Source organism: Acinonyx jubatus, chromosome B2, assembly GCF_027475565.1.
Source record: "Acinonyx jubatus isolate Ajub_Pintada_27869175 chromosome B2, VMU_Ajub_asm_v1.0, whole genome shotgun sequence".
Lineage (NCBI taxonomy): Eukaryota > Metazoa > Chordata > Mammalia > Carnivora > Felidae > Acinonyx > Acinonyx jubatus.
In genome coordinates this window covers 117,325,472-117,352,495 of record NC_069385.1, presented here as the reverse complement: position 1 = coordinate 117,352,495, position 27,024 = coordinate 117,325,472, and the positions used below count along the sequence as shown (strand labels likewise).

At 57.0% G+C, this 27,024-nt stretch overlaps 1 protein-coding gene across 4 annotated transcripts in view; it reads right to left on the bottom strand.

The window, feature by feature from the left end:
- GRM4 (glutamate metabotropic receptor 4) overlaps positions 1–27,024 on the bottom strand; it is a 116,410-nt gene that overhangs the window by 33,414 nt on the left and 55,972 nt on the right. For all 4 annotated transcript variants that reach the window (XM_053222923.1, XM_027057965.2, XM_027057964.2 and 1 more), the window contains exons 4-5: positions 3,372–3,507; positions 313–467 (exon numbers count right to left, since the gene is read on the bottom strand). In XM_053222923.1, the coding sequence (XP_053078898.1) occupies positions 313–467; positions 3,372–3,507 (291 nt within the window). The remainder of the gene's footprint in view (positions 1–312; positions 468–3,371; positions 3,508–27,024) is intronic.

Below are 27,024 nucleotides of genomic sequence, written 5' to 3'. Positions count from 1 at the left end.
ATAAGCTTCCTGTATGTGCCACACGTGCCCCATGTTCCCCACGCCCAAAAATATCTGAGAAGGGAGAAGAAAGGTGCTGAATCTGGATTTGAATCCCAGCGGGGCTGAGTGTAGCCAGAAAGGCCGCGCAGCCTAGAACATCAGCACAAAGAAGGTGTGGGCCAAGGTGGAGGAAAGAGGTGGGACGCGGGAAGATGAGGATTGGGCGAGGAATGGAGGAGGGGGACGGAAGGAGGAACAGCTGGGGATGACCCCGACAGTGGTGGCAGGCAAGAGCGGCGGGCACGCGGGCCCCGGGGCTGCCGGGCCTACCTCGCACAGACATCCTCTTGGGGAGGATGGTGACAGCGCCCTCCGCCACCTCCTCCAGGTGCAGCACAGGTGCGCTCTTGGAGCCCCAGCTGTCCGAGCCCATCCAGAAGAAGTGGCCTGTCTGATTAGCCTTCCGTGCTGCCTCCAGCACATGCCTGTGGGAACACACGCCAGCCCAGCCCAGCCGTGTCTGCCCGTGCAACTGCCCCACCCTGGCCACACCTGCTTGGGGGCCCTTGGCTGACCCTGCCCAGACACACACCTGTCCCCCCAGGCCCATCGTTCCCCCTGCCCCACACCTGCCTACAGGCCCATGGCCGCCCCCCTCTCAACCCATACCTGTTCCTGTAGCCCCTGCCCACCCCTGCCCACAGGCCCAGCATGCTCCCCCAGACCCACTCCTGCCCCCAGGGCCACGTCTGTCCTTGCACCGTACGTGCCCCGTATCTGACTCAGGCCCCTGGAACTACATCTACCCAGCCTGGATCTTCTCGGGTTCGTGTCACCCGGCCCTAATCCCACGACCACACTCTTGGATCCTTTTCACATGTATATGTGTGCACATGCGAACACACACACACACACACACACACACACACATCACTTTACACCCTTACTCCTCTGCATTTGGGCCAGCAGAGCCCTCTCCACCCCACCTCTTCCGGTGCCAAAAGCCCAGGGCCTCCAAAGAGCTGCTTTCCACACCCTCCTGGATGGAGGGTGTCACAGTCCTACTGTGACATTGGTTGAAATCAAATCAGGGACCCTAGAGCCCAGCACAGGGCGTGGCCCACAGGAGACGCTCAGGGATGAGAAAACCAAGAAGGACTGGGAAGAATTCCCCCAACCCAGGGCTTCCCATGGGGGGCGGGGGGGTGGGGTGGGACGGGGAAACTGGAGCACAGAGGAGGCAAGCAACTTGCTCAGGATTGCACAGCAAGTAAGAGTCTGTGATGCTGGAAACTGGGACACAGCCACCAGGGCTTGAGAGTGGCTGCTGGGCCTGTGCAGGAGGCAGCCAGCTGGGGTGGGACAGCCTGGGGCTGCCAGGGACAAACATGTTTCCAGGCCACAGAGCCCATACCTTCCCTCCGTCAGCATCTCCCAACTCTCGATATTCCTGGTCCCCCAAATTTGCTGCAGCCCCCCACCCACCAGGGCACATTAATCTAGCGGGGGGCTGCTCAGAAGCCACACCCACAGCCCTATTAATACCCACTTGCATTTGGCCAGCCAGAGATGACCAGAGCTCCCAGGCCTCCATCCCTGCAAAGTCACCTGGGTTTATTTTTACTTCTGTTTGCTTCTGAAAATACATGTGGATTTCCAGAAATGCCTCTGCACCCCCCACCCCACACTTCCTGCTACCGGTCCTTCTGGAGTCAGCCCTCTCCTCTGTGGGATACATGGCCCAGTGCCTTCATCTCTCCCTCCCAGCACATGGGTCCATCTGAGCTAAGCAGGGGGCCTAGAGCGGGGTGCACCCCTGGGTGGGGTATGGGATCTGAGCGCCAGGCTTTGGGGTGGGGGCGGGGACAGGAATGCAGGGACCAGTGATTTAAGTGAGGCAAAGAGCCTCTGAAGGGACCCTCCTGCCCCAGGAGCTGGCAGACCTGTGGGTAACAGGAATGTCCTGGGGCAGAATTTAAGGGGCCTGAAAGCCTTGACGGGGGCAGGAGCAACTTCCGGGCTCAGCAGCCTGACTCCCCCTTCCCAGCCTTTCACTGCCTGAGATACCTCCCCCTTAGAGCTGGTCTTTTGGCTTTTGAGGCCTTAATGATCTTCCAGAACTTCCCCCTCCTTCCTTGCAGGGACCTGGCAGTGACTCCTCGGGGAAGTCTGTTTTGCTGCAACTCAGGAGTCCAGGATGGGGTCCTTACCGAGTGGGGAAAGTGTCGGAGGGAACAGGACCCAGATGGACACTGGTTAGCAACAGGGAAGGAGGCGCATGGGGGCAGGGGCGGACCGGGGGCCTTGGCCGGGCTGGAGGGCAGGGGAGGCCTGAGGGCACAGCACGCTATGACGCCTCAGGCCAGCTATCTGAGGGAGGACGTCTGGGGAGAATCACACCTACCATCTCATCCTCCTCTACAAATGCAGGGCCATGCCTCCCCCACCAGACTCTGAGCTGCGTCTCCCCCTCAGGCTGAGGTTCCCTGAGGGCAGGGCTGTGTCTCCCCTCCCCAGACTGGGGCTCCCGGAGCTCAGAGCTTGTGTCTCTCCCCCTCAGGAGAATCTTGGAGGTCTGGCCCCCCGCCTTGGCCTTCATATCAGTCTGAGAGGTAGTAGCAGGGGGAAGGGCAGGAAGAAGGGAAGTGGGTTAATAGGGGTGGATGCTCAGGGGTCATCTTTGAAGTGCTCCCGAGATTCTGACTCAGGACGAGAGGCAGACGTGCAGACAGGTGAGCTGGCCCAGCATTTATACTGTGTGGTCGTCGCACCCAAAGCCCACCCATTTCCTCTGCAAATGCTCAGGGAGGGGACTGAGGCTCAGGGGTGAGTGCGTACCCAAGCAGGACTAGAACCGCAGCCCAGGCCTCTTCCCACTGCTCCAAGCTTTGTCCAGGAAAGGAGGCAGGGGCTCCCCACACACTGGGCACCTGCTACGCAGGACTCTGCTCTAAGCCCTTTATGCACATTCTTGCATTCAGTTCTCAAACCTCAGGCAGGCATCATTAACCCCCCACCGTCTTTTAAGCAATAAAGAGGCACAGAGAGGTGGAGAAGTTTGCCTCAGGTCACACTGCTAGGAGGAGGGAGAGCAGGATTAGAACCTAAGTGCTTTGGCTCAAAGCCCAGGACCTTAACTCCTCTGTTAAAGTACCGGCTTACCCCGGTTGGCAGAACGGATGTAGGAAACGGAGTAGGGGAGGCGGGAGGGGTGCCCATTAGCAGTAGCCTGCGCCCCAGCCTGAGGGGTCTCCCAGCTCACACACTTACCCACCCCACCTCTCCGGATCCTAGGTGGGGTCAGGCTTGTCTAGCAAGGTCTCCAGCAGGACCTGCCGCTCTCCCCATGACTGGCTCCCGACCCCCACCCCACGGCCGCCTGCCCTCACCTGATGTCATCCTCATTGGCAAAGATGATGACCGCTCTGGCATTTGAGGTCTCCAGGAGGCGCCGGATGATCTTGTCAAATTCCCCAGGCTTGGGCTCCCGTGGTATCTTCACCGACTGAGCAATGCACACGCCCCCTGTGGGAAGGGCACCAGTCAGCCTGGGTGGGGGAGGGGGGGCAAGGCAGCATAGGTCTGTCCCTTCTTCACCCCGCCCCCTCGGACACACACTCACTCCAGGAGACGGAGGCCAGGGGCTGCCCTTGGTCCCCCAGCTGGACCCCTAACTCCAAAGTCCTGATTTCTAGGCACAGGCTGTGTGATTAGAACAGCCACAGTACAGGGGACCTGGGTGGTTCAGTTGGTTAAGCATCCAACTGCGGCTCAGGTCATAATCTCCCGATTCACGGGTTCGAGCCCTACAGCCGGCTCTGTGCTGACAGCTCGGAGCCTAGAGCCTGCTTCAGATTCTGTGTGTGTGTGTGTGTGTGTGTGTGTGTGTGTGTGTGTCTGCCCCTCCCCCACTAGTGCTCTTTCAAAAAATAAATACGGTGTTAAAAAATTTTTTTACAACGGCCACACTACAAAGTTCAGTTCCACCACTCACCAGCTGGATGACCCTGGACATGTCACTTAAGTTCTCTGTGCCTCAGTTCCCCCATATATAAACAGGCTGCTAGCAAGAGACGAATACAGCAGTGTTGAGGAGCTGGGCCGCCTAGGTGTCAACCTCAGCTCTGCTACTTACTACTTACTGTGTGACCTCAGGGTGGTTACTGAACCTCTCTGTGCCTCAAATACATCATCTACAAAGTGAAGATACTACTACTACTTACTTTACAGGGTTGTTACAAAGCTAAGTGAGTTAGTGCACATAAATGCAATAATGTTTGGCACGTAGAGAGAGTGCTTAGTAGACGTTGGTTATTTTCATTGAGGCCACCTCCTAAGGCGTCGTGGAGCCGTAAACCTGAGAAGACAGCAAGTTGCCCACCCTGGGCCATTGCCGCCCCCCACATCCACATCCACGCGCACCTCCCAGGGCTCTCGTCCCCGGGCCGTGTGCTCATCAACAGGCCCCTTCGGCAAGAGCACCGTGTGGCTGCTGGCTCGTACCCATACATCCTGCGTATGTACAAGCCGGGACAACCGGGTACATCCCGGGCACATCCTGCGCCGGCCGGCCATCCAAGTCTTCCCAAGCTCCTCTCCGGGCACTCACAGACTCCTCCGTAGGTAGGCTCCCCAGCTCCCACTCCACTCCTTGGCCCTGCAGGGTGCCTCTCCTCATCGTATTCGTGAGCAAATTCCCAGCTGGGAGTTCAAGAGCCATTCTAACAGAGTGCTTCAGGAGGCGCTCGCTCGGAAGGGGTCAGGGAGTCTTTGGGAGCCCCCCTGTCTCTCCTTCTTCCCTGGCCCACTGCCTGCCTGGGTCCTCGGTGAGGTGGGGGGGGGGGCGTGGGGGAGACAAGAGGCCAGGGCTTGCCTATCTCCTGAGCTCATTCCCCTACAAGAAGCCCAGCCCCATGCCTGTGGGAGCATCCGGGAGGCAGCATCAATCTGAGGGCCAGGTTCACAGAATCTGTGAGGCTCACAGAAACCCTGGGAGCACTTTAGACTTTCCCCAGCCAGTCCCCAGCCTTCGACATGTCTCTCCAGGGCTGGCGGGAGACAGGTGTCATTCATGCATCCAAATCCCACCTGATCTGGCACAAAAGCACTTGTGGACCACTGTTTCTAGTATCAACGGCACCTGACAGACGAGGAACCTAAGGCTCAGAGAAAAGAAGTAGCTTGCCCAGGGCCACACGGTTCCCTGCTCCTACTGGGATACAGAGCAGGGGAGCCCCCAGGGATTAAGAACCCCAGGGCCCCAGGTGGCAGAGTCAGGGCTCGGCGGATAGAAAAGTGTGGGGGCTTATTCTTAATGAAGCAGATCCTTTATCGAAGACTGTCGGCCTCCTCTGGGTTCTGCTCAAGGGTCTCAGCCCAGCTCCACCCCAAACAGGATCCCTTGGGGACCCAGCAATGCCTCAAACCATCTACCTTGGTTGGGCACCCGGCTGCTGCTACCCCTGGGCTTCCAAATGGCCTCTCTGCCCATGCTGAGGCCACCGGATGCTTCTGCACAGGTTCCACGCACCTTTGTGTGGGGGCCTGCGCTGCGAGGGGCCCACAGTCCTGGGACACACACCCTACCCCACCAGGAAAAGTATCAAAACCCAAGCCCCACCACCCAGGAAGGGCTTCTACCCTTGGGCAGGGAGGGAGGTGGCAACCAGGAAGGGCTGCCCAAAGGCAGTGACCTGAGCTGAGTCTGTGGGAGGAGGCGTAAGCAGCCAGATGTGGGACAATCTGGGGAAAAACAAGGTACCCTCACTACAAGAGGGGTTGCTCTGCGCCAGGCACCTGCCAGGCCTGGGGCCGCACGACACACGGGCACTCTCACATCCCTGTCCCCAGGAAGTAGACCCCCTGGTTCTCCGCAGCAGGCAAAGCAGCCCTCTGCCCCTACCCACTGACCAGAACCCCCCTCCCTTGCTTTCTGCCTCTTTGGGGCAGGCGGAGCTCCTCAGGTCTCTCCTTAGGCACCAAAGAAATCCCAAGCGCTACAGAAGACCATGGTCATCAGAGCTCATGGGAAAGAGAGAGGAGGAGAGAAGGAAGGAGGGTGCCTGGGTAGGACTGGTCCCTCCAGTCCCGGGTCCTGCAGAGAGAGCCAAAGGGAGCCAATCTGCTGCCCACAGCGCTGGCCCTGCACTAATGGCGGCTGGGTAGACCCTCTGCTCCCAGCTAAACCCTCCATATGGTTCCTTTCCAGTTAGAAAGTGGGCCAATTGTGACATTTCCCCCCCATCTGGAGAGACAGATGGACAAGGGGAGGCGGCTGGACGGGGGGGTAAGAAAGAGCCACCTGGCTCCAGGAGGGAGGAGGGGGGGTCAGGGCAGAAGGGAGGGAAGCAGGGAATGGGAGCGAATTGTTCTCAAACAGGGAGGAACTCACAGATAAGGCGGTCTTTCTGGGCCATGCCCGCCCCTTCCCAGGAGGATCCATGGGATGGTCCTACCTGACACCCCAGGGCATATCTTGCACGCTTCATTTTGCTGGTGAGAGAAGAGTTAAGTGACCACAGCTCCGTCAGCTAGAATGTGAGCCACAAGGTGCCTGAGATGGGAGTATGGCCTGAGCAGGATACTCTTACAACCCCAAGGGAGGGAGGGGATTGGAGGGGAAGTTTGGGGGGTTACGCAGAGCTCAACAACAACCGTGAACATTTATGAAGCGTCTGACGCGCGGTGAATATTATTCTGCAAATTTTACAAGGATTCATTCATCTGGGGTGTCGTCGGCACATCGCCAATTTCTAGATGAAGAAACTGAAGCACAGAGAGGTTAAGTGGCTTCCCAAGGTCACACAGACAGTCAGTGGCGAGGTAGGGGTTGAAACGCAAGCCATCTGTCTCCGGCAACCGCCCCTTCTGCCATTCCAACGTGTCATGGCTTGGGCCACGTGGACAATGGGTTGGGGTACAAGGTCAAGGGTACATCCTGCGGGCCACAGACATGGGCATGTCTGAGCACACTGCCTGCTCTGGAGTAAGTGCCCTCTGGTGTCCCTGTCCCAAGGTGAGAAACCAAGTACCCACAGGGTCCCTTTGCGTGGCTGCCCAATTGTCCGCACGGCTGCTCCGGGGACCCCCGAATGGGGGATTAAGTGGCTGGCTCACCAGGGGCTCTGCTGACATGACGCAAGCTGTCAGTAGTGAGTGGCACCGAGGACCAGAGTAGCCTCAGAGGGACCAGCATTTACTGAAACGTGCACTGCAGGCCGGGCGTGCAACGAGTCCTCACACACCCTGGGGCGGGTGCTCATAGCCCCATCTTACAGAGGAGGACTGAGGCTCGGAGGTGCTAGGTAGCTGACGGAGCTGACACGGCCAGTAAGTGGGACTGCAATCTGGGTCTGTGTCCAAACCCTCTCTTAGGCCGAGAAAGAAAAGGCCTGGGTCACTGGGTCTCTCTTGACCCCTACCTCCTGCCACCCCTCCCCGGCTCCGGAAAGACTCCAAGTCAGACACCAAGCCCGCCAGCCCTCTGTCCCCTCTGTCGCCTGTGCTGTCCCCGAGGCTGCAGCTCCATCACCATCACCATGGGGACCATGGCCAACGCTCCCTGGGATGCCCTCTTCAAACCTCTCTACCGGGGACGGTGCCCTTGTCTGCACCCCCTGCTCCTCTCCCCATGGCCTCTCTCAATGGATAAAGTAATAATCCAAGGGTCCATACGGAGAGCACATATAATTGAATTAAACCTAAGTGGCAAAGAACACTCTCTGATCAGAGGCTGGAGCCTCCTACCTCTCCCAGACTCCAGGCGTAGGATCATAAGAAGGAAGGGGACACGCAGGAGTCTGGGTGTGGCCCCTTAAGCCCCCCTTGGCAAGCCCCTCACTCCACACCGCAACCTCCCAGCCCCCGGCAAACACCCCAGCTGCCAGCTACAGGCTCTGATACCCGCCAAGTCAGTGCCTCCGCTCACAGGGCCAGGGGCAGGAAGCCACAAGCACTTGCCAAGAACATCTGAGCACATGCGGGCGTGGGGACCTCAGAGACCTCCCGGCCCAAGCTGGACAGGGAGCGAGGAGGATGAGGCCAGAGAGGAGCAGCACTTTGCCCAGGGGCACACAGCAGCTGGGGCAGACCCCACCTCCCGATGAGGCTCTCACCACTGCACCAAGGGGGTTAAAACCCAGGCCAGCCCTCTCACTGCTTCCCGCCTGCTTTGTCACAGCGTAACAGCCCAGACTAAACCCACAGTGAAGGCTGGGGCATCCCCTCACTTCCCTGGGCCCCCACCAGCCCCCTCACCCCTCCAAGCTCCCTCCTGCAGTGAGTGCCCAGCGCACCCCCAGCTACGGTAGCACAGAGCCTGCCCTATCTCCACACCTTCCCCTCGTCCTGTGCCGTCCCACCTGCCAAAACGGACTTGTCCTTGGTCCCGTCCCTCCAGGCCCTGCCTCTACTCTGAGAAAGCTGAACAGTTCCATGAGGGAGTATCCAAGGAACACTTTGGAGACCACAGGGCGACATCCGGTGAAGTGAAGTGTGCGGATTGCCTACAAGCCGGCCCGCCCCCTTCTGCGTTCCTCCCCAGAAACGCACACATGGGGAGGGGGAGCCGGCCAGACATGTACCACAGCGCCATTCGCAATAGCAAACAAACGGAAATGACCTAAATATTTTACAACAGAAGATCGGAGAAATGGGTGTTTGCCCGATGGAAAGAAAACAGCTCTCGTGTGTCGGCCCCACAAAATCCTGGGAGGACACAAAGTCGGTCGAAAAGGCAAATCGCAACCTGATCTGTCCCATTTGTGAGGGATTTAAAGACCACATATAATAAAACAAGATGCGGTCTGTATGGAGACGCACATACCTCTGAGCAAAAGCTGTGTGAAGGCAGGAGCTTCTGTCTGCTAGATTCGTCGCGTGCTTGGTAAACGTGGACCCCAGGACCCAAGCGAGACAAACCTTCCAGGCACAAGTGGCAGTGAGGGCGCTCCAGTCCTCACGTGTGCAGCCTGATGGAGAACATGCCAGGGCACACCCCAGCCTCCCTATTTCATCGGTGAAATGGAGCTACTCAGCACTCGCAGCCCAGTGGCATCCACAGTGCACGGGAGGGGAGGGGTGGGGGGTGCCTGTCTGGGACCTCCCTTCTCCTGCCAGCCTTCTGGCTCCCGAAATCCGCTCTTCCCCTGAGAACAGGCCATGAGCTGGCCAGCTGTCCCCCGTGACTCCCCCGGGCTCCAGGCACCTGCCCCGACTTGAATGTGACATAGAGACTCCACTAGAAAACTTGATATCGGTTGCCTGTTGTATTTTGTGGTCTCTGAGCCCTTTCCATTTGCGGCCTGGTGACCTTTCCCGGTGTTCTCCAGGCCCAGCCAAGGTATCTGTGTCGGCGTCTGCCTCCAACTACACTCCCCAAGGGCGAGGCCGGGCCTGTGCATTTGTTCGTTTGTTCATTCACTCATCCATCCATCCACATTCATTCACGCATGCATGCATTCACTCGAGAATTGCCCTGCTCCGTTCCTGGCACAATCAATCAGATGTTGAGAAGTGATAAGAAGTAAAATTCCTACCTTGGAGCTCACGGTCTAGCTGGGAAAGAAAGCAAGACCAGCAAAGACAGCAATGAGCCCGAGGGAACATGCAAAAGGACCGGCCCTCCGGGCCAGCAGGAGCACATGGCAGAAGGCCCACCGGTGCCCGGCCCGCTGCCGGCTCGTCCACGCTTCACGCTGCGTTCAACAACACACTGTGCCCACATGCTACCACGATTTTCCCTTCACTGAGTCTACAGATGTTTACCGAGCTTGTTAGGTACCGGGGAGGTTTTCGAGGCTAGGACAGCCGTGAGGAGGACAGAGCCCCCCACCCTCATACAGCCCACTCACAGTGGCAGAAAACATCTCAGAGGCAGGGCAGGGGAAGAGACGAGTAAGTAGGGTGATGTGAGGGCGGGAAGTGGGGGCCGCATCCCCTCATTCCACCCGGTTTTGTCCTAGAGGACGGGGAAGTTCAGGCCAGGCCGTGCAGCTTAAGAGGCACAGATTTGGACTCTGCTTTGACTTTTCCCTAGGAGCTGCTGCCTTGCCTGACAGCCAGGAACTCAAAACACTTTGGACTTGTAGATCCCATCCTCAAGTGAGAGCTCGCTGTTAAAATGACCTCATTTCTCTGTCCTCCACTGCCTGGGGTTGTACGCGCTTGTTTGAGGCCGGGGACGTGGAAACCCACGGGCACTAAGGGATGCCCAGGGGGAGTCAGCCAGCCAGATTTCCTGCCTGGAGGGGTCTCCCTAATGCCCCCGTGGACTTAGGTTCACACACACTGCACCTGTGCCCACTTTTTCCTCCTCCCCACACCTCCCTGTCCCCTGCCACATGGCTCTCCCCACTCGACTTGTCTGAATAAGCATCCCCGTGATCCTGCCACCCCCCAAGCAACCCCCAGATCTCCTCCCTCCGCAGCACCCCCACTTATGGGCTGGGCCCACCCTGGAAGCCAGGGCAGGCAGAGAGCAAAGGCCCTCCCACCAAAGCAGCCTGCTTTTCCCCAAGCCCACAAGGTGGGACAGTCAGGGGACCTAGGCTCCCTGGTTCCTCCCCAGAGGCCTCAGCCACATCCTCCAGGCTTGGGCATCTGTCTCTTCCTCCAAATCTCATTCCCTCCCTCACCAGGCCCTGAGAAAGGAGCTAAGCGGCCAGCACACAGGCAGAGGGGTGGGCAGAGTGGCCAGGATGGGGCACCCCAATCCATAGCACTCCCTGTCCTGGGAGGACTCCACATCCACTCCGTCTTTCTCCAGCGCCCAGAGCCCTGGGATCACACTCTGCAACCCAGGATGTCCACTTGGCCTAAACAGCACTGGGGGGCTGGGCTCCAGACTAGGGAGGAGAAATTTCCCCACGGCTGAACCCACCCTTCCCCTCATGGTACAAGCCGGCCGCTGAAGAGGCCAGCACAGACATGAGCTCCTCTCCTCTTTCTCTTTTCCTTGCTTTTTTCCCCCCTTTTAAATTTAAAGAGAGAGAAAAACAATGAAAAGACAAATCCTAGGAAATCAAGTGGAAGAATCTACATTATGGCAAAATGTGAAGGCAGCAAATTGCAACATGGAGAGAAAGGTGGGGGGAGTTGCACAACCCGAGGGGGGCCCCCAGGTTCCTGGAGGTTCCTAGCAGAGAGGGAGGTGGGGGAAGGCATGAGGGAGGCTGGGAGTCACCCCGAACCATACAGACGCACACACGCACGCGCGTGTGGCCCTGCTCTCCTTCCTCCCACTCCAAGAGCCAGGCCCTCTCCCCAAATGCGCTTTCAGGAAAGGAAGGTACTCAGAGGGTCAGTGATGAATCCAGAGGTACTTTTGTTTTCAGGCAGCAGGGCCGGGCCTGGAGGGTGTTTTGAGGTCAGGAAGATGCCCAGGCCCTGGGAGAAGGCCCCTGGCCCGTGGCTGTTCCAGGGCGAGTAGGGCTGTGGGAGACGGTGAGGGGTGGGCCCGCACTGAGCCCAGTCTGACCAGCTCTGGCTCCAGCTGGGCCTGGGGCTCCACAGGGGGCTCGAGGCCTCTGCGGGGGGGGGGTGGGGGGGGGGGGGGGCGGGGAGGGGGGGGGTGGGCAGCAGCTCAGGCCAGGTTCACGGCCACTGGCTCTTTCTGCTCCTGTTCCCAGACCTACTCCCCACCCTCTAGCCTCCACTCTAGCCTCCATCTGACACATGGCTCCTTCCCTACAACCCTCGGTGGCTCCATGCGTGCGTGTGTGTGTGTGTGTGTGTGTGTGAGAGAGAGAGAGACAGAGACAGAGACAGAGACAGAGACAGAGACAGAGACTTGAGGTCTCACCTCCTCCTCAGATCTGCAACATCCAGCCTTACACAGGTCCCTACCAGAATCTGCCATCCGACCACAACTGCTGCCCCCACAGGCCTCTGCGCCCTCAGCCAGGGGGCTCCCACCCTTGCAGCCCTTCCCTTACTGGGCCTTGGTTACCTGCATCTCTAGTCAGAGCCCCAAGGGGTCCCGCACTCATGCTGCACCTGCTCGGGAGACAGGCACTGATTCACGCTTGCCGGATGAATGAGCCACTGAGTGCCGGACTGATGGGAACGGAAGGGACAGGGGGGCAGGAGCCACCAACACGGGTGTAGGGGCAGAGGCTCTGCAGGAATCCAAGGTGAGCACCTGTACCTGCACAAACCCTTCTAGCTCCTCTGGGAGCTCCTGACCCCTGCAGCCCACTGTGACCTCCCCTCTGAGCCACCACCTGGTCAGGCCGAGCGCCCGGACATCTGTGCGCACAGGCACTGGGCACCCACTCTGTGCCTGGACCTACTTCATGCCAGGCTACAAAGATAAGCTGTGCACAGCATCTGCCCTTGTAGGATTCACTCATGAGCTCCATGCACACACCTCACACACACCTGGACATCTCTCTCAGTCCTGCCTTGTCTTGAGATTTTATTTCTCCACCTAAATGCAAATTCCTTGCTATGGACGCTTAGGAAACACACAGGCAAAAAAAGAACAAGCAAAGGGGCACCTGGCTGGCTCAGTTGGTAGAGCATGAGATTCTTGATCTTGGGGTCGTGAGTTCAAGTCCCACACTGGGGGTAGAGTTGACATTAGAAGAAGAAGGAGGAGGAGGAGAAGAAGGAGGGAAGAAAAGTATAAGATAGCCATGCAAACTGGCAGGTCCTCAGATTCTGGAAGACAGCAGGGCCAGTAGAGAAGGGCATGAAATAGAGTATCTACCCTCCCCACTGTGGCCAGGATGACTCCAGCCCTAGGGAGGTAGTGAGATATTTGGCTGGAGCCAGAAAGGGACCAGGTACCAAGGGACAATGAGGATAAGACAGTCATCCAGTATCCCGCCTGGAGGTGCCTCCTTAACGTACCCCCAAGGTTTGTGCAAAGGATGAACACTGCACCTGCATTCAGCTTCCTCCGCCCCTCCAGCTCGAGGCAAAGGATGCAGGCTCCACAGCTTACTCACTGTGTGACTTTGGACAAGTTACTCAGCCTCTCTGAGCATCAGACTTTCCATCTGCAAAATGGGAAAGGACTTAAAGAAACTGTACCCGGTGGAGTGGGAGGAAGGCTCAAATGCGATGGAGTTTGTGAAGGCCTGCGTCTTCCTCCTGGAGCCAATGCCTCCGGGGAGTCGGTGAGTCTGGTGGGGGTAGGGGCTGCCCCAGGAGGAGGGCAGGAGCAGGGAAGGCAGAGACCTCATCACCCAGCTTGGGCCAGGACCCAGGGCTAGTGAGCAAAGCCCTGGGGACCAGGGGCACCGTGATAAAGCAAGAACTGTCCCCAGACACAGGGTGCTGGAAGAACCCAGGACCAAAGCTTAGAGGCCCAGGGACTGTCCAGGGCAGAACATACATGCTTCCTTTCCTGAACAATCTCAGCCCCTGCCACCACTCCCAGCCACCCCCCTACACACACACATGCATTCATGGCAACTCACCAAGCAGCTTCGGTGGCCCCTCCAGTGAGGCAAATCCTGTCTTTCTTCTGAAACCCTCTCCCTCTGCCTCCACTCTCATCCAGCCCTGCCCGTGTGGAGAACCTGGCTGGCTCTGGGGGTGCAGGGGACACGGGCATCAGAGAGCTGGCCTGGTGTGACACAGGAGGCTGAGTCTGGGCACAGCAGGGCCCATGTCCCATTTCAACCAGCTACTTGCTTTGTGATAAAAGCTACTTTGCCCAACCTCTCTGAACATCCATTTCTGCATCTGTAAAACAGGATGGCATTACCCCCACCCCAGACACGCAGGGTCGTTGTGAAGATTGCAGGGATCACCTGTGGACAGGCCGGGCCTCAGAGGGGACAGGTGGGGGAGGGGAGGGGCAGGTCCATGGGGGGACTAATCAAGGCGGCTGTGGGGCTCAGTGCCTCTGAGCCGAGCGTGGCTGTCCCCTCCCCAGAGGCTGCTGGGCAGTGGCAGCGTTGTTCAGAGCTGCATTATTCATGGTGCTCAGCTCTGAGCAGAGGGAAATTTGCTGAGTGATCGACCTAATATCTTAACACAAACCCATTTAGGCAAAACACCTTTGAAGCGAGATAGGCAGAAAAAAATAAATAAAAAAGGAAGCAAAGAGGTTCGGAGGCAGGTGGTGGCGACGGGGTGCAAGGCACAGAGAGATGGCTGGTTCCTACCTGTCCCTGCCCACTGCCCACCCCCCCCCCCCGCAGGAGACCCCTGCCCCAACCCAGCCCCCAGGCCCCGCCTTCCCCCCCCCCCCTCAGTGGCCATGCCGGCATCCTTTGATTGAGGGAATCCCCACCCATTTCTCAGATTTGGCTCAGAGTAGGGAAGAGTCTGCCCAAGGCTCACACAGCGAGTCAGGGGGCAGCCGAACACAGGATCGCCGAGTGTGAGCTCAGAGTCCTCTGCCGAGGGGCCCCTCACACAACAGGACCCCCGTGTCCCTTGACACCCGCTTCCTCAGCCTCAAACTCCACACTCTACCACAAGAGGACCTCTTTCTCCAACTCAACTCAGCCTTTCCCACCCTCAGCCTCTGCTGGTCCCTTTGCCAGAAATACCCTTCCTGCTCTTTATCCGCCCAACACCCCACAGGGGCTCATTTTCTCCTCCTCTTCCCCTTGGAAACATCCCAGATCTCTGCCCCAGCCGGAACTCATCACTGTCTACTTGGGCTCTCGTTACACCCTCTCCACAGGCACGTGCCATCCTCTGCCTGTGCTGTGACCCATTTTGTAGCTCTCGTGCTTTGAGGCGTGAGGGCTCCCAGCCACTTCTTAGCTGGGTGACTTTGGACACGTTACTTCCCTCTCTGGGCCTTAAGTTAATATACACATAAGGCGCTCTGTGCACGGCCTGGCACAGAAGCACTCAGTAAGCGTTTGCTATTATAATGTGATTGTCGGCTTCCTCCATCGGTCCATAAGCCCATTTATGTGAAGACCGTGTCTTTCTCGTTTCTAACTCCCCAGTTTCCAGCGGAGTGCCAGGCACACAGTAGGTGCTAATCAACATCGGCTGAACTGAGCCTAACTGCCAGCAGTGTGGTCTGCCTGGCCTCTTCACCCCTGACCCCTTGAGGAGAGGGGCCAGTGATGGGCTGGTGGCGGGGACCTTGCATGGGGCAGGGGCGTGAAGAATCTGACCTCTGGCCAGCTCTACCCCATAGCAGGAACTGACAAAGCTCAGTTGGGCAGGGAGGGGTCGGGGTTGGGGGCCAGCCGCTGGGCCTGTGGTTTGGCCAGGGAGGAACAGGCAGCTGCAGGCCGGGATGAAATATTTAGGAGCCCACATCCCCAGGAAGTGGAAACTGACAAGCAAAATGAAATGTTGAGATGTAATTACCCAGGCAGGCCAAGCATGTCTCCCCGCCGGCGGCGGGCTCAGCACCCGCTCCCCCCCCCACCCCACCCCCGCCACAAGCAGGCAGTGGGTAATGAAGTCCTCCCGGACCCTTTCTGGCACCAGTCCTCGCCCCCTCCTCTTCAGGCCAGGCCAGGGGGAGAGGTGGCACAAGAGCAGAGCACGCAGCAAACGGGGGGCCCAGCCCCGGCACCGATCTATGCAGGCAATCCCCTCACCCCACTGGGCCTCAGCTACCTCGGCCAGAAAATGGGGCTGTTGACCCACGCCAGGGAGGGAGGACCCAGACGGTGAATGTGCGCGTGCTTCATTAACTGGCATTGGCAGAGGACGGTGGCAAGGACAGCAGTGAGGACAGGGGCGGACACCAGCCTGACCCAGCACGCCATGAGAGGCTTTCTGGAGGTAATGGGCTGCCCAGGACTCAGGTGAGTAGGAAATGATGGACAAAGGTCTGGGGCTGAGGTCCAGATGTGGGCCCTGAGCTGCCCGGTGCTCACCTAACCCCAACAAGCTTCCCCAGGCTCTCCCAACACTGTTGGGCCACAGCTAGGAGCACAGAGACAGAGACCTGGACAGGGGCTCCAGGCCTAAACCCTGGGAACAGCCTTGAGTGGGTCTCCGGAGGGCATCCTGGAGCAAGGGAGCTGGGAACGGATACTCAGCTGACCCTCATCCTGCACACCAGAACTGGGGGAGGCAGCACTCCTTTCTGACTGAAACCAGGGCCCAGAGAAGGGCCGTGATCGGCCCAAGGCAGCCCAGCATGTGCTATTCACACACATGCTGCCCCGGCCCCTCTCCAGGCTGGCTCAGCGCTCCCAGGGCAGGTCCAGCCTCACCCGGAAGCAGCCAGCTGACCCCTCAGCTCTTATCCGCTGTGCACCCCGACTCCCATCAACACCGTCTTACCAGACCAGAGTCCCACACCTACACAGCCCGGCCTGGCCCCCTAACTCTCCACCAAAACTCCAATCCCACTCCACCACTCCCTTCCCTCAGTGGCTCTCACCTCTCTCAGGGCCAAGTCCAAGTCCTGAGGCCCTGCACCCCCATCATCCACCTCCAACAGCACCTACAGTTGCCAACACACACCAAGGTGTCCCTCTCTTCCTGCCTTTGCTCAGACTGTTCCTCTGCCTTTGTGCCCAACTCCCCTCCCCAGACTCCTCCTTCAAGTCAGCACCTGTCCACTCTTAAGGGTTCAGCGCATGGCCCACTCCTCCAGGAAGCCTTCGTGGGTATCCCCAGGCTCCTTCTCCCTTGGGCGCCCTTAACGATCCCAACATCTCAATCACTGCGCTTAGCACAGTGAATGAAAATTATGGGAGATGGCCACTGCCAGGCTCGAGCATTCACTGATTCAGCAACAACTTATGAAGCACCTACCCACCCACCCACCCCCCCCCCCCCCCCCCCGCCCAGTACCAGGCACTGTCCTTGACACTGTGGGCACAGCTATTCATAGGACAAACCAGAGTCCTGCCCTCACGGAGCTGATAGCCATCTACGAAGTAGATAACAGATGCTGAGGAATGAAAGAATGAACTAATTAATGAAGAGTTGGCCTAGGGGCGCCTGTGTGGTTCATTCGGTTAAGCGTCTGACTCTTGATTTTGGCCCAGATGTCACGGTTGGTGAGAACCAGCCCCAAATCGGGCTCTCCCTCCCTCCCTCTCTCTCTCTCCTTCTCTCTCCTGCACACACACACACTCCTCCATTATTCCACAGCCCTCAAGTTCATGCAGTGCTCACACATTCTCTCATTAATTCCTCCCAATCAACCCATGGCTTAGGTGACCATTTTACAGATAAAGAAACCAAGTCCCACGAGCCAGAGCCTCGGTCTGGCTGCCTCCCCCTTTCCTTTCTCCAGCTGATCTTCCCCCTCTCTTCCGCCTTTCTACCTCTCTCTCCCACCTTCTGGGGTGACTGGCAAGTTGCCTCCTCTCTCTAAGCCCATTTCCCTATCTGTAAAATGGGGCAGGCAAGGCACCCCTCCCATTCCCCCCACGGCAGCCCAACTGTGTCCCTCTCCATCTTTGTTCTTCTCCCTCCCTCCCCTCTCCTCTCGCTTGTCACTTTGTCCTGCTTCCTCCCCCCATCCCAAAGCCTCCCTTGGGTCCCAAGATGTCTACCAAATGGTCGTTAGCTTTCCTTCTGGCTCATTAAAAATGAGAATTTGCATAGAATATCCATATGATCATTCTGTCTACAGGAAAATGGGACACGGATATAAGGCACGGATATAATGTAAGTTGGGGAGAAAGGGAGGACAGTCACAATGCAAGGGGGAGAAACCCCACCAGGAAGAGACCAAGTGCTCACCACTGGGGGCTCAGACCTCAAAGACAGCCGCCCCCCTCAAGCCCTTCAGCCCTTTCTTGGCCTTTCCGATGGCTAATTCACCTGTTTTTGTCATTCTTACAATAACCAGCAAAGTAGGGATTGCGATTATCCCCATTTTACAGATGGAGAAACTGAGAGCCAAAGAGGAATGGTGGCCTGTCCAAAGACACACAGCAAGTCTGTGGCATTCCTGGGGGTGGGGCAGTGGTCTCTGCCATGGGCCAGACTCCCCCAAACCCACATAGGCCTGCTGTTCTCCCAGGAATGCTGTCCCTCCTCACTCCTCACTCTCGGAAGGAAGACGTCACCAAGTACTGCATGAGTCAGGCAGTTCTTCTACCCAGAATACCCTTCTGCTCTTCTGGGACAGGCCCACCCACTCTTTAAGGCTCTCCTCCCATCACCCCTCCTCAAGGAGGTTCCCCCTCCCCAAACAACTGTTTAGCCAGATGCAGGGATTTTTGGAGACAAATGCTTCCAGACCTCTTCTCTCAGCTATATACAGTTGACCCTTGAACAACACTGGTTTGAACTGTGCAGGTCCACTTATATGTGGATTTTTCTCGATACAGTACAGTCCTGTAAATGTATTTTCTCTTCCTTGTGATTTTATGAATAATATTTCCTTTTTCTTAGCTTCCTTTTTTATAACACTATATAATACATGTAACATACAAAATAAGTGTTAATCAACTATTTATGTTATCAGTGAAGTTTCTAGTCAACCTGACTATTCATAGTTAAGTTCTGAGAGAGTCAAAACTTATATGTAGATTTTCAACTGCACAGAGGTTGGCACCCCCACCCCCCGGGGCTGTTCAAAGATCAACTGTAATTGCATTTACACCTGCCTCATCCCAAAAAGAATTCGCAGCAGTGCCCAGAAATAAATATGTTTGGCTAAAAAAAAAAAAAAAAAAAAAAAATTAATGACAGAATTGAGGGGAAGAGACCTGCACTTTAAAGATGAGGCTTTGCTCAGCAGCCAAAGACTGGCAGAGAACTGGCAGTTTGTTGGGACCAAAGCCAACCAGGGATTCCCCAAAGGTCTGGCCTTGGGGTGGTTGCCGCTATCCGTGGTGCTGAACCCAGGAGTTGCCTGAGCGACCTCCAGTCCACATGCGATCTAGGAGCAAGTCCTGCGGGCTTGAGCTTCAAAATACACCCTCAGGACGCCTGAGTGGCTCAGTCAGTTGAGCATCTGACTCTTGATTTCGGCTCACGTCATGATTCCAGGGCCGTGGGATCAAGCCCTGCATCAGGATCCACACTTAAGATTCTCTCTCTCCCCCTCTGCCCCTCTCCCTGCTCCTGTTCTGTCTGTCTAAAATTAAAAAAAAAAAAAAAAAAAATTAAGACCCTAAATCAGTCCGTTCTCATCATCCCCACTCCTAGTCTAAGCCATCATTGCTTTTCACCTGGATGATGGCAGTGGCCTCCTCAGTGGCATTCCTGCCTCAGTCACCTCAGCCTTCACAGTCTGTTCCCTACACAACAGCCAGAAAGATCCTATTAAACCCAAGTCCGTTAACGTCCCTTCTCTGCTCACAACACTCCAATAGTTCCCATCTCATTTAGAAGCTAAAGTCCTCCCAGTGGCCAACTAAGCCCCCATGTGATCAGCCCCTCCTCTTCTACATCCTTCCACCTGACTCACTCTGCTCCTGCCTCCTCTTGGCTATTCTCCAAGAAATGCCAGGCAGGCTCCCACCTCAGGGCCTTTGCACTTGCTCGTTCCTCTGCCTGGGGCACTCTTCCCAGAGATCACAAACCTTACTCCCTTACTGCATTTGGGGCCCTGCCCAAATGCCACCTCTGCACCTTCTCTGACCACCTTATATGAGATTGTCTCCCCTACCTGGCCCTCTCTGCCAGCTGCTTTATTCTTCTCCATAGCATGCCATCAGCTCCTCCCTGAAATTGTAGGAGGGAGATACCTGAAATTGTATTATATAGTGATGCATTTACTTGTTTACTGTAAGCTGCCTCTGGCCCTCTCCCCAAATGTGAGTTCACAAGGCCAAGGATCTTCATCTGTTTGGTCCATTGCCATGTCCCTAGTGTCCTGGTTCAATGCCTGGCACACGGTAGGTGCTCAATAAATATTTATTCAGCAAATGAATGACTTACCATGCAGAGGCGATGGATGAGGGGCTAAAGAGGAAAAGAAATGCCCCACTCTCCTCCTCACCAGCTGCATCCTATGGAGCAGGCTCTATGTGACTTAGAGGCCTGGACTCCATCTTTCTGAGTCCCTGAAAGCCCCAGGAGCATGAAGGGAGCAAGCACTGAAGAAGTGACCACCAAGGAATATGACCCTCCCTACCTCTGGGGCCTTTTCTTTTAAATTTTTTTTAATGTGTATTTATTTTTGAGAGACAGAGAGACAGAGCATGAGTGGGGGAGGTACAGAGAGAGAGGGAGACACAGAATCCAAAGCAGGCTCCTGGCTCTGAACTGTCAGCACAGAGCCTGATGCAGGGCTCAAACTCACGAACGGTGAGATCATGACCTGAGCCGAAGTCAGTTGCTTAAGTGACTGAGCCACCCAGGCACCCCACTCTGGGGCCTTTTAGACAGGGCCTGTTGGGGCTCAAAGACACTGGGAAGAGGGCTGGTGGACACAGAATAACAAGGCAAAAATGGCTACGAGCAGCCCTCAGTTGTGTCCACATGCATGAGCCCATCAGAGAAGGTACCCAGCCCCTTGCTGGTCTTACTGATGAAGAACTGGAGGCTCGGGGGGGCGGGGGGGGAAGTGACTTGCCTAAGGTCACACAGGAGTAGAGGATGAGGCTGAGACCCCACCCAGGACACTCAGCAGCCTCATACAGGCCTGAAGCAGGAAGCCTCAGAGTGCAGAGGAAAGAAAATGGTGAGCTCACAGGATCTTTCCAGAGCTTCAGAGAAAAGGCAGTATGGGGCATGCTTTAGCTAGCTACATCTCCAAGGAGCTCAGAGTGGGGGTACTGAGGACCCTACCTCAGATAGGAAAACAGGCTGAAGTCCAATAGTCAGCAAACAGGTGTAGAGGGTTCCTGGAGGTCCCAAACCTGAGCAGGGGAAGGTCACTGGCCTTCTCCAATCGCTCTTTAACAAAGGGGAAAAAATCAGAAGGATCAGGTTGCTCTGTGCATGGCTACTCTGTGGGCTTAAGTCTGGGCCCAAGAACGACAGACACACCGGAAGCTGGAGCCAACCCTATGGTATCTGGACTTCCATGTGGTGAGGACAGATAGAAAAGCCAAGAGCGGTGGGTGAGCATGCAAAGATGCACGTTGGGGGACCTCCGAAGTCCCCTAACCCATTGCCTTCATCTTGGTCATCAAGCTGACACTCAGAGAGGGAAAGTGAACAGCCCAGGGTTACACAGCCACCCAGAGACTGAAGCAGAACTAGAAGTGGGCCCAGCTCCCCCACTCTGATTAGTAATGGTGACAACTGACACCTTTGGCAGCCTGGTGTTTTTACAGGGCCCAGACTATCCTAAGCACTTCATACACATTAACTCGCTTACTGCTCACAGCAACCTAAAAGGCGGTGAGGGGAGGCTACTATTAATATCCTCCTTTCACAAGGTGGAAACTGAGGCCCAGAGACCATAAGGGACTGCTCGATGTGGTGCAGCTCATGGTGACAGAGCCAGCATCTGGGCTCTTACCCACTCCACTCTACCACGGCATCCAGAGGACAGGGTTCAGAAGGTCAAAGCCACAAAGGGGCTGCAACCAACAAAGGGAAGTTTTTTTAAACCCCAAAGAAATCTTCAAACGCGTTCCACAAAGAAGACCAGTGAAAGAAAATGCTGCTTCCTGTCCAGGAGGCAAGGGATGCAAATTCAGGGCAAGAAGGGCTCGGCATCTAATATCTTCTTCTTCCTGTCATCCCCGTCAAGCTTAGAGGCAAACCCAGATCGGTGCACGTCCCTGCTGTGATAGGTCAGGGGAAGCACATCAGAGACGAATTGGAGAGAGCAGGAAAAGTGACCCAATGACACCCAACCCAGGGGACTCACAAAATCAAGAGGTGTCAGCGCCCTGCCAAAGGCCAGAGTGGCAGAGAAATCAGAGTGGACAGGCTAAGTCCCCAAGGCGGGCCGGGCAAGCTCGGGGTTCATCTTCACAGCAGTACGAAGATTGACCTGGCAATCACCAAGCAGTCACATCGATGCCAACACCTTGCCAATCTCCAAGCGCTGTCCAGGAGACCCAGCTGGCGCGTGGTAGGCCTCGTGGCTCGGGAGGCGGTGCCCGTGCCAGGTCCACTTAATCTCCACCTACGGTGGAGTGATGGGCAGCAGAACAAGGGAGCAGGAGACGTGATGGGTCTCAAGTTTTTGGCGGCCTGGCTCCTAAGCTAGAATGGTGGGGACCGGCTGCGAGGTAGGGCCCACTTCCCCCTCCACATCCTTGGAGAATGTGTGGCCAATGGCCAGGGCATACTGGGCCTGTGCTGTGGCTCCCAGAAGCAGCCGGGGGGGAGGGTCCAGAGGTCTCCCCCGAAGAAGATGCTACAAAGTACCTCACTCTCACATACACCAAGCTAAATCCAGTGGCAGGGCCCCTCCTGCTTCCAGCTCCCCAGCTCCTTGGCTAATTTCAACCACATTTCATCTGATTAGGGGTGAGAAGATTTGCATGCTCCAGGCTCCGTCCCCATGGAATTGGCCCCAGTAATCCCTGAGCCAAAAGACCAAACTCTGAAGTGTCATCATTTGACATTCACGCCTTTAGGTCTTGAGAGATGTCTTCTTTTCCAGCGCTCCTCGGAGAGCCTTCGCTTATGGAGAAAAATGCCTGGAGCCAGGGGCCATGGACGGTGAGGACACAGCCTGTAGGGGGCAGAGCTAGATGCAGGAGATGAGCTGATGTTCCTGCACCTGTTACGGATGAACAAGAAGGAGGCCCCAGAAGGGCAGTGATGGACCCAAGGACACAGGGCTGGTCATCTGTTTGCTCACGTGTTCGTTCTATAAACATCCACTGAGGCCCTGCTGGGTGCAAGGGAGCGTGAGGAGCACAGAGCCAAGAGAGCCCTATCCCTCCCCAGCCTCAAGGAACCCAGCCAGAGTCAAACGGCAGAGGCCCAGGGAAAGTTGGATAGGCACTGGGGCAGGTGTGCTTGAGGTCTCCCAGGTGGTGAGCCCTGGGGAAGGTCTTCCTCCCTTCAGGTGAGCATCTCCACCTGGGAGGAGAGCAGTTTAGGGAGGGAAGCCCGCAGAGAGGCGGAGCCTTGGCCTGAGCCTTAAGGGCAGAACCCCACCCCCACCCCACCCCCCCCACCCCACCCCCGCCACTCAGGGCTCTGAGCAGGTAGAGCTGGGTTGTGCTAATACACTCCCTTGGGTAAGCAGACATGACCCCAACTGCCAGAAAATTTTAAAACACAAGACTGGCTTTAAAAAACTCTGCTCAGCTCCATCTCGCATCGGTCCCCATCCCACGGCCAGGCCCCTCAGCCAGGTCCCTTCTGCCTGACTCACTCCTCCCTTCAGCCTCTTTCTCATGCTGTTCCCCCACCTGGCATGCCCTTCCCTTCCTCTTCACGTGTCTAAGCCGGTCTGGCTGGGCCGAGTCCCCCGCAGTGTATCTCTTACTTTAACAGACGCATCATCCCAGCCCTTGGTTCTCATTCAGGCACACTCTGCTAAGCACCTGCTGCAGGCAGGGCGGGGTGCTGGGTCTGGTGGTGCACTGATCCTCCCGTGCGCACCGAGAGCTGGCTCCTTCCTCTCCTCACACAGGGGCTGCATACACAGAGAGTGTGAAGCCCAGGCCAGCTGGGAAACTCAAGTGAGTCCGGAAGACCGAGCCTCTTCCCCTTCCTGCCCTCCAGCGCAGGCTGCATCTCAGGAGGAAGCATCCCAAGACAGGCACTGTGGCGAAGAATGACAGGAGCCTGAGCCCTACATCCCAGCCTGGTGCAGCTGCAGAGCAGCCCTGCGTTCTCATACCCCTGCTCTACCTCCGGGAAAGGATGCTGTCCTCAGTGAGTCTCGAGAGGGTCGGGGCCAGCCAGCGAGTTTGGTGCGGGGAGGAAGCTGGGGTCCCGGGACAGCTCAACCTAGCCCTCCGTGCCTCAGTCTGCCCTTCTGCAGGTCAGGAGAGCAGCCTCAGGCCCCTGAGTGGGAGAAGGGCCAAAGAAGTGAGTCACTGGGGGCTGGATTTTGTGACCCATTCCACAAACATTTACTAAGCAGCTACTATGTGCCAGGGAGACACATAGCGGAGAACAAAACGGGCAAAAAATCTCTGCCCTTGTGGACCATAAACAAATACACATTTACTTGTCAAGTGCTGTAAGAAAAACAGAGCGGGGAACAGGGAACAGAGAGCTGGGGGAGGGTCTATTTCAGATACTGTGGTCAGAAAGGTCTCTCTGAAGAGGGGACAGCTGAGAAGACACCCAAATGCACCGAGGATGTGGGCCACGTGGATACTCAGGGAAAGACAGTTCCAGGCAGAGGGACCCACCAGTGCAAAGGCCCTGAGGTGGGCTTATGTCTGGAGTGTTAGAGGAGCAGTGAAGAGGCTGGTGTGGCTGCAGCAGAGAAATGGAGAGGAGAGTGGAAGGAGTAAAGACCAGGGGGGCAGCAGGAAAGGAAGTGGCCCTCTCTTAGGGGGTCTCTGGATCTCGGGGGGGGGGGGCCTGGGGCAAACCTCTCTGGTTTCCCAGATATATGAGGAGCGTCAGCATCCCCCGACCCCTGTGGCACAAAGCTTTCTGGCTGGCCAAGCTCTTCCCCCTTCACCTCGGAGCCTCCAGAAGGCAAGTGTTCCCTCACAGCAAGAGAAGCTGAGTCCAGAGATGTCACAGAGCCGTGGGATGAGGAGGCGCCCCGGCCTTGAGCCTTGGCTGCCGGTCACCACCCTTGCCGCTGCACTGACTGAGGCCATCTAAATGCAAGTCTGATGCTCAGCCCTGGGAGTTGGAGCTGGAGGTCAGACCAGCAACAGCTTGACTCACCAGCATCTCTGGAATATCAATAGGGGACACAGGGACACAGCGGGGAGATGAGGCTTTGGAACTTCTCGCCGTGCAAGGGACAGGACGTCCTCCAAGGAGCAGGCCTGACCCACCCGCCCCCACCCCTTCTTGTCACCACCAGAGAGGCCATGGCGTTCCCACCCTAGAGGCACGGGCCTGGATGTGCCCAGCGTGCTGGAGCCACCTACCGGAGAGGACCAGAACCAAATTCCCCAGGTGACCCCCTGGAGAGATCGCTGCCAGGAACTGACCTGTGTCCTTCCTGCCACATTCACCAGAAGTGGGGGAGCCTTCTGCTGGATTCAAATTCCACTCCTGCTATTTCCCAGCTGGGTGGCCTCAGGGGAGTTACTTAACCTCTCTGAGCCTCAGTTTTGCCATCCATATAATGGAGCTGTCTTGAGGGCTAGATGAGTTAACACCAACCAAGTGTGTAAAACAAGACCTGGTCCACGGGAGGACTCCATAAATACTGCCTACTAATATCATCCATTCTCCTGTCGCCCACACGGGGAGCCTGGGCTGCTACTCCACACTTCCGTTTGACCTTAAGCAGGCCCCTTAACTTCCCTGAGCCTTCCTCTTCCTCATCCGTGAAACAGCACTGCTGCAAGTAAACCGAGGCTCACAGGGGGGCCCAGGGGCAGAGAAAGGCTGTGAGGCTATAAAAGCTTACACCCCAGAGCCCCACCCTGAGAGGGCCCAGGACGGTGGTGGGAGGCACCGAGGGCAGGGCCACGTCTGTCTGTACCACCCCCTCAAGCCTGTCTCTCCCTCCCTAGGTGACTCACTCGGCATTATCTCCGGAGCCCAGGTGGGGCCTGCGCTGCATGCCTAATCCCAGCACTGGTTGTACTCTGCCTTTCGGCCTTCCCCTCCGCAGCCGCAGCCTGGCAAGGAGGAGGGAGCCCTGGCATTCAAAGCGGGGGAAATGCACAAGAGTGCACACGCACACGGGCCTGTCCCCGGACACCCCTACTGAGGCAGGCCTGCCGGTCACGTGCCCAGAAAATCACGTATGTGCGCCCCTCACTCCCACACGTGTCCTGCCCTAGCTGCCTTGGGAGCTCACCTCGCTGCCCTGTCACCACGAGACCTGCTGTCCTGTAAGGCCCAGGCTGGCCTGGGCTCCTGTGGTTTTGTCATTAGCCCTATCCCGGAACGTGGCCTGCAGCTTCAGTCAGGGCCCCCACAGACCTTCCAGCTCGCCCCAGGCCTCCCTAGGAACGGTCAGGGAGCAGGGAGGGCCATAGCCCAGGCAGCCAGACCCCTGATAATGAACCTCTGATGTGTGTCCCAGAGCTCCCACAGCCATGGGCCAGAAGCACATTTCGTTCTGGTTTACCCCCATTTCACAGATGAGAAAACCAAAACTGAGCAGCGGAATGACTTTCCAGGGCTCTCACGGCCAATAAGTGGCCAAGCCGGAGCCTGGGTCCGTCCGCCAGAACTGACCCGTTAACCACATGCTGCCACCCCTGTGATCCAGGCTGGGAGAGACGGACAGCATGGGGTTGAAGGTCATGGGTCTGACCACCTGTCTCCAAGTCCTGCTCCAGCACCTCACTGTGTGAGCCTGGGCAAGCCACCTCACCCCTTTGAGCCTTAGTTCCCCCATCTGTAGAATGGGAACACAAATACCAGGCCCTCAGGGTCATCACCAGGATTCATGATTGTGGAGGGAGGGTGCCTGGCACGGGGCAGGGCTCAGTCAAGGGCCACAGGATGGCCCAGGGAGAGCACGGTGCTAATGGGGGCTGGGAAATTCGGGGCCAGGGCTTTCTTTATGCCCTGTGCCAATGGCCCAGTCAGCGCTGGGTGCTATGCGAGAGCTCCCCACCCAGAGGACAGAGCTGGGTTCCATCCCTGGTCCTCCACATCCTGGCTACGTGGCCTTGGGAAAATGACCTACTCTCTCTGGCCTCAGTTTCTTCATCTCTAAATTGGACACAGTTATGTTCCCCTGTAGGACCCCAAGTCCATAGAGCAGGCACCCAGGACTTGCTGGCCAAGCTCCCCTCAGCTCTGATGTGCATCCTCAGCCTGGCAGGCATGCCCTCCCCTCTACACCGCTGACACTTCTCTGAGCAACTCACAGATGATTTATACTTCAGAGGACGAATCAATACAATATACGGCCAAAGACATCTTTAATCTTTCACAGGGATTAGGCTACAAGGTACAGCGGCCTCTTTCTACGGGCCGCTCAATTCTGATTTCAATTTGGCCAGCCGGAGCATGGCTTTCTCTCTCCTTTTCTTTTCACCCACCTAAAGACGTTCCTCCAAATCAAATTTCATTTAGCAGGATGAGGGGAGACCTAGCTGCCCGAACACGAGGGCAGGCCCAGCCAGGGCCCTGGGGCTACAAGGGGAGACAGCAGGAGGGTCTGAGGAT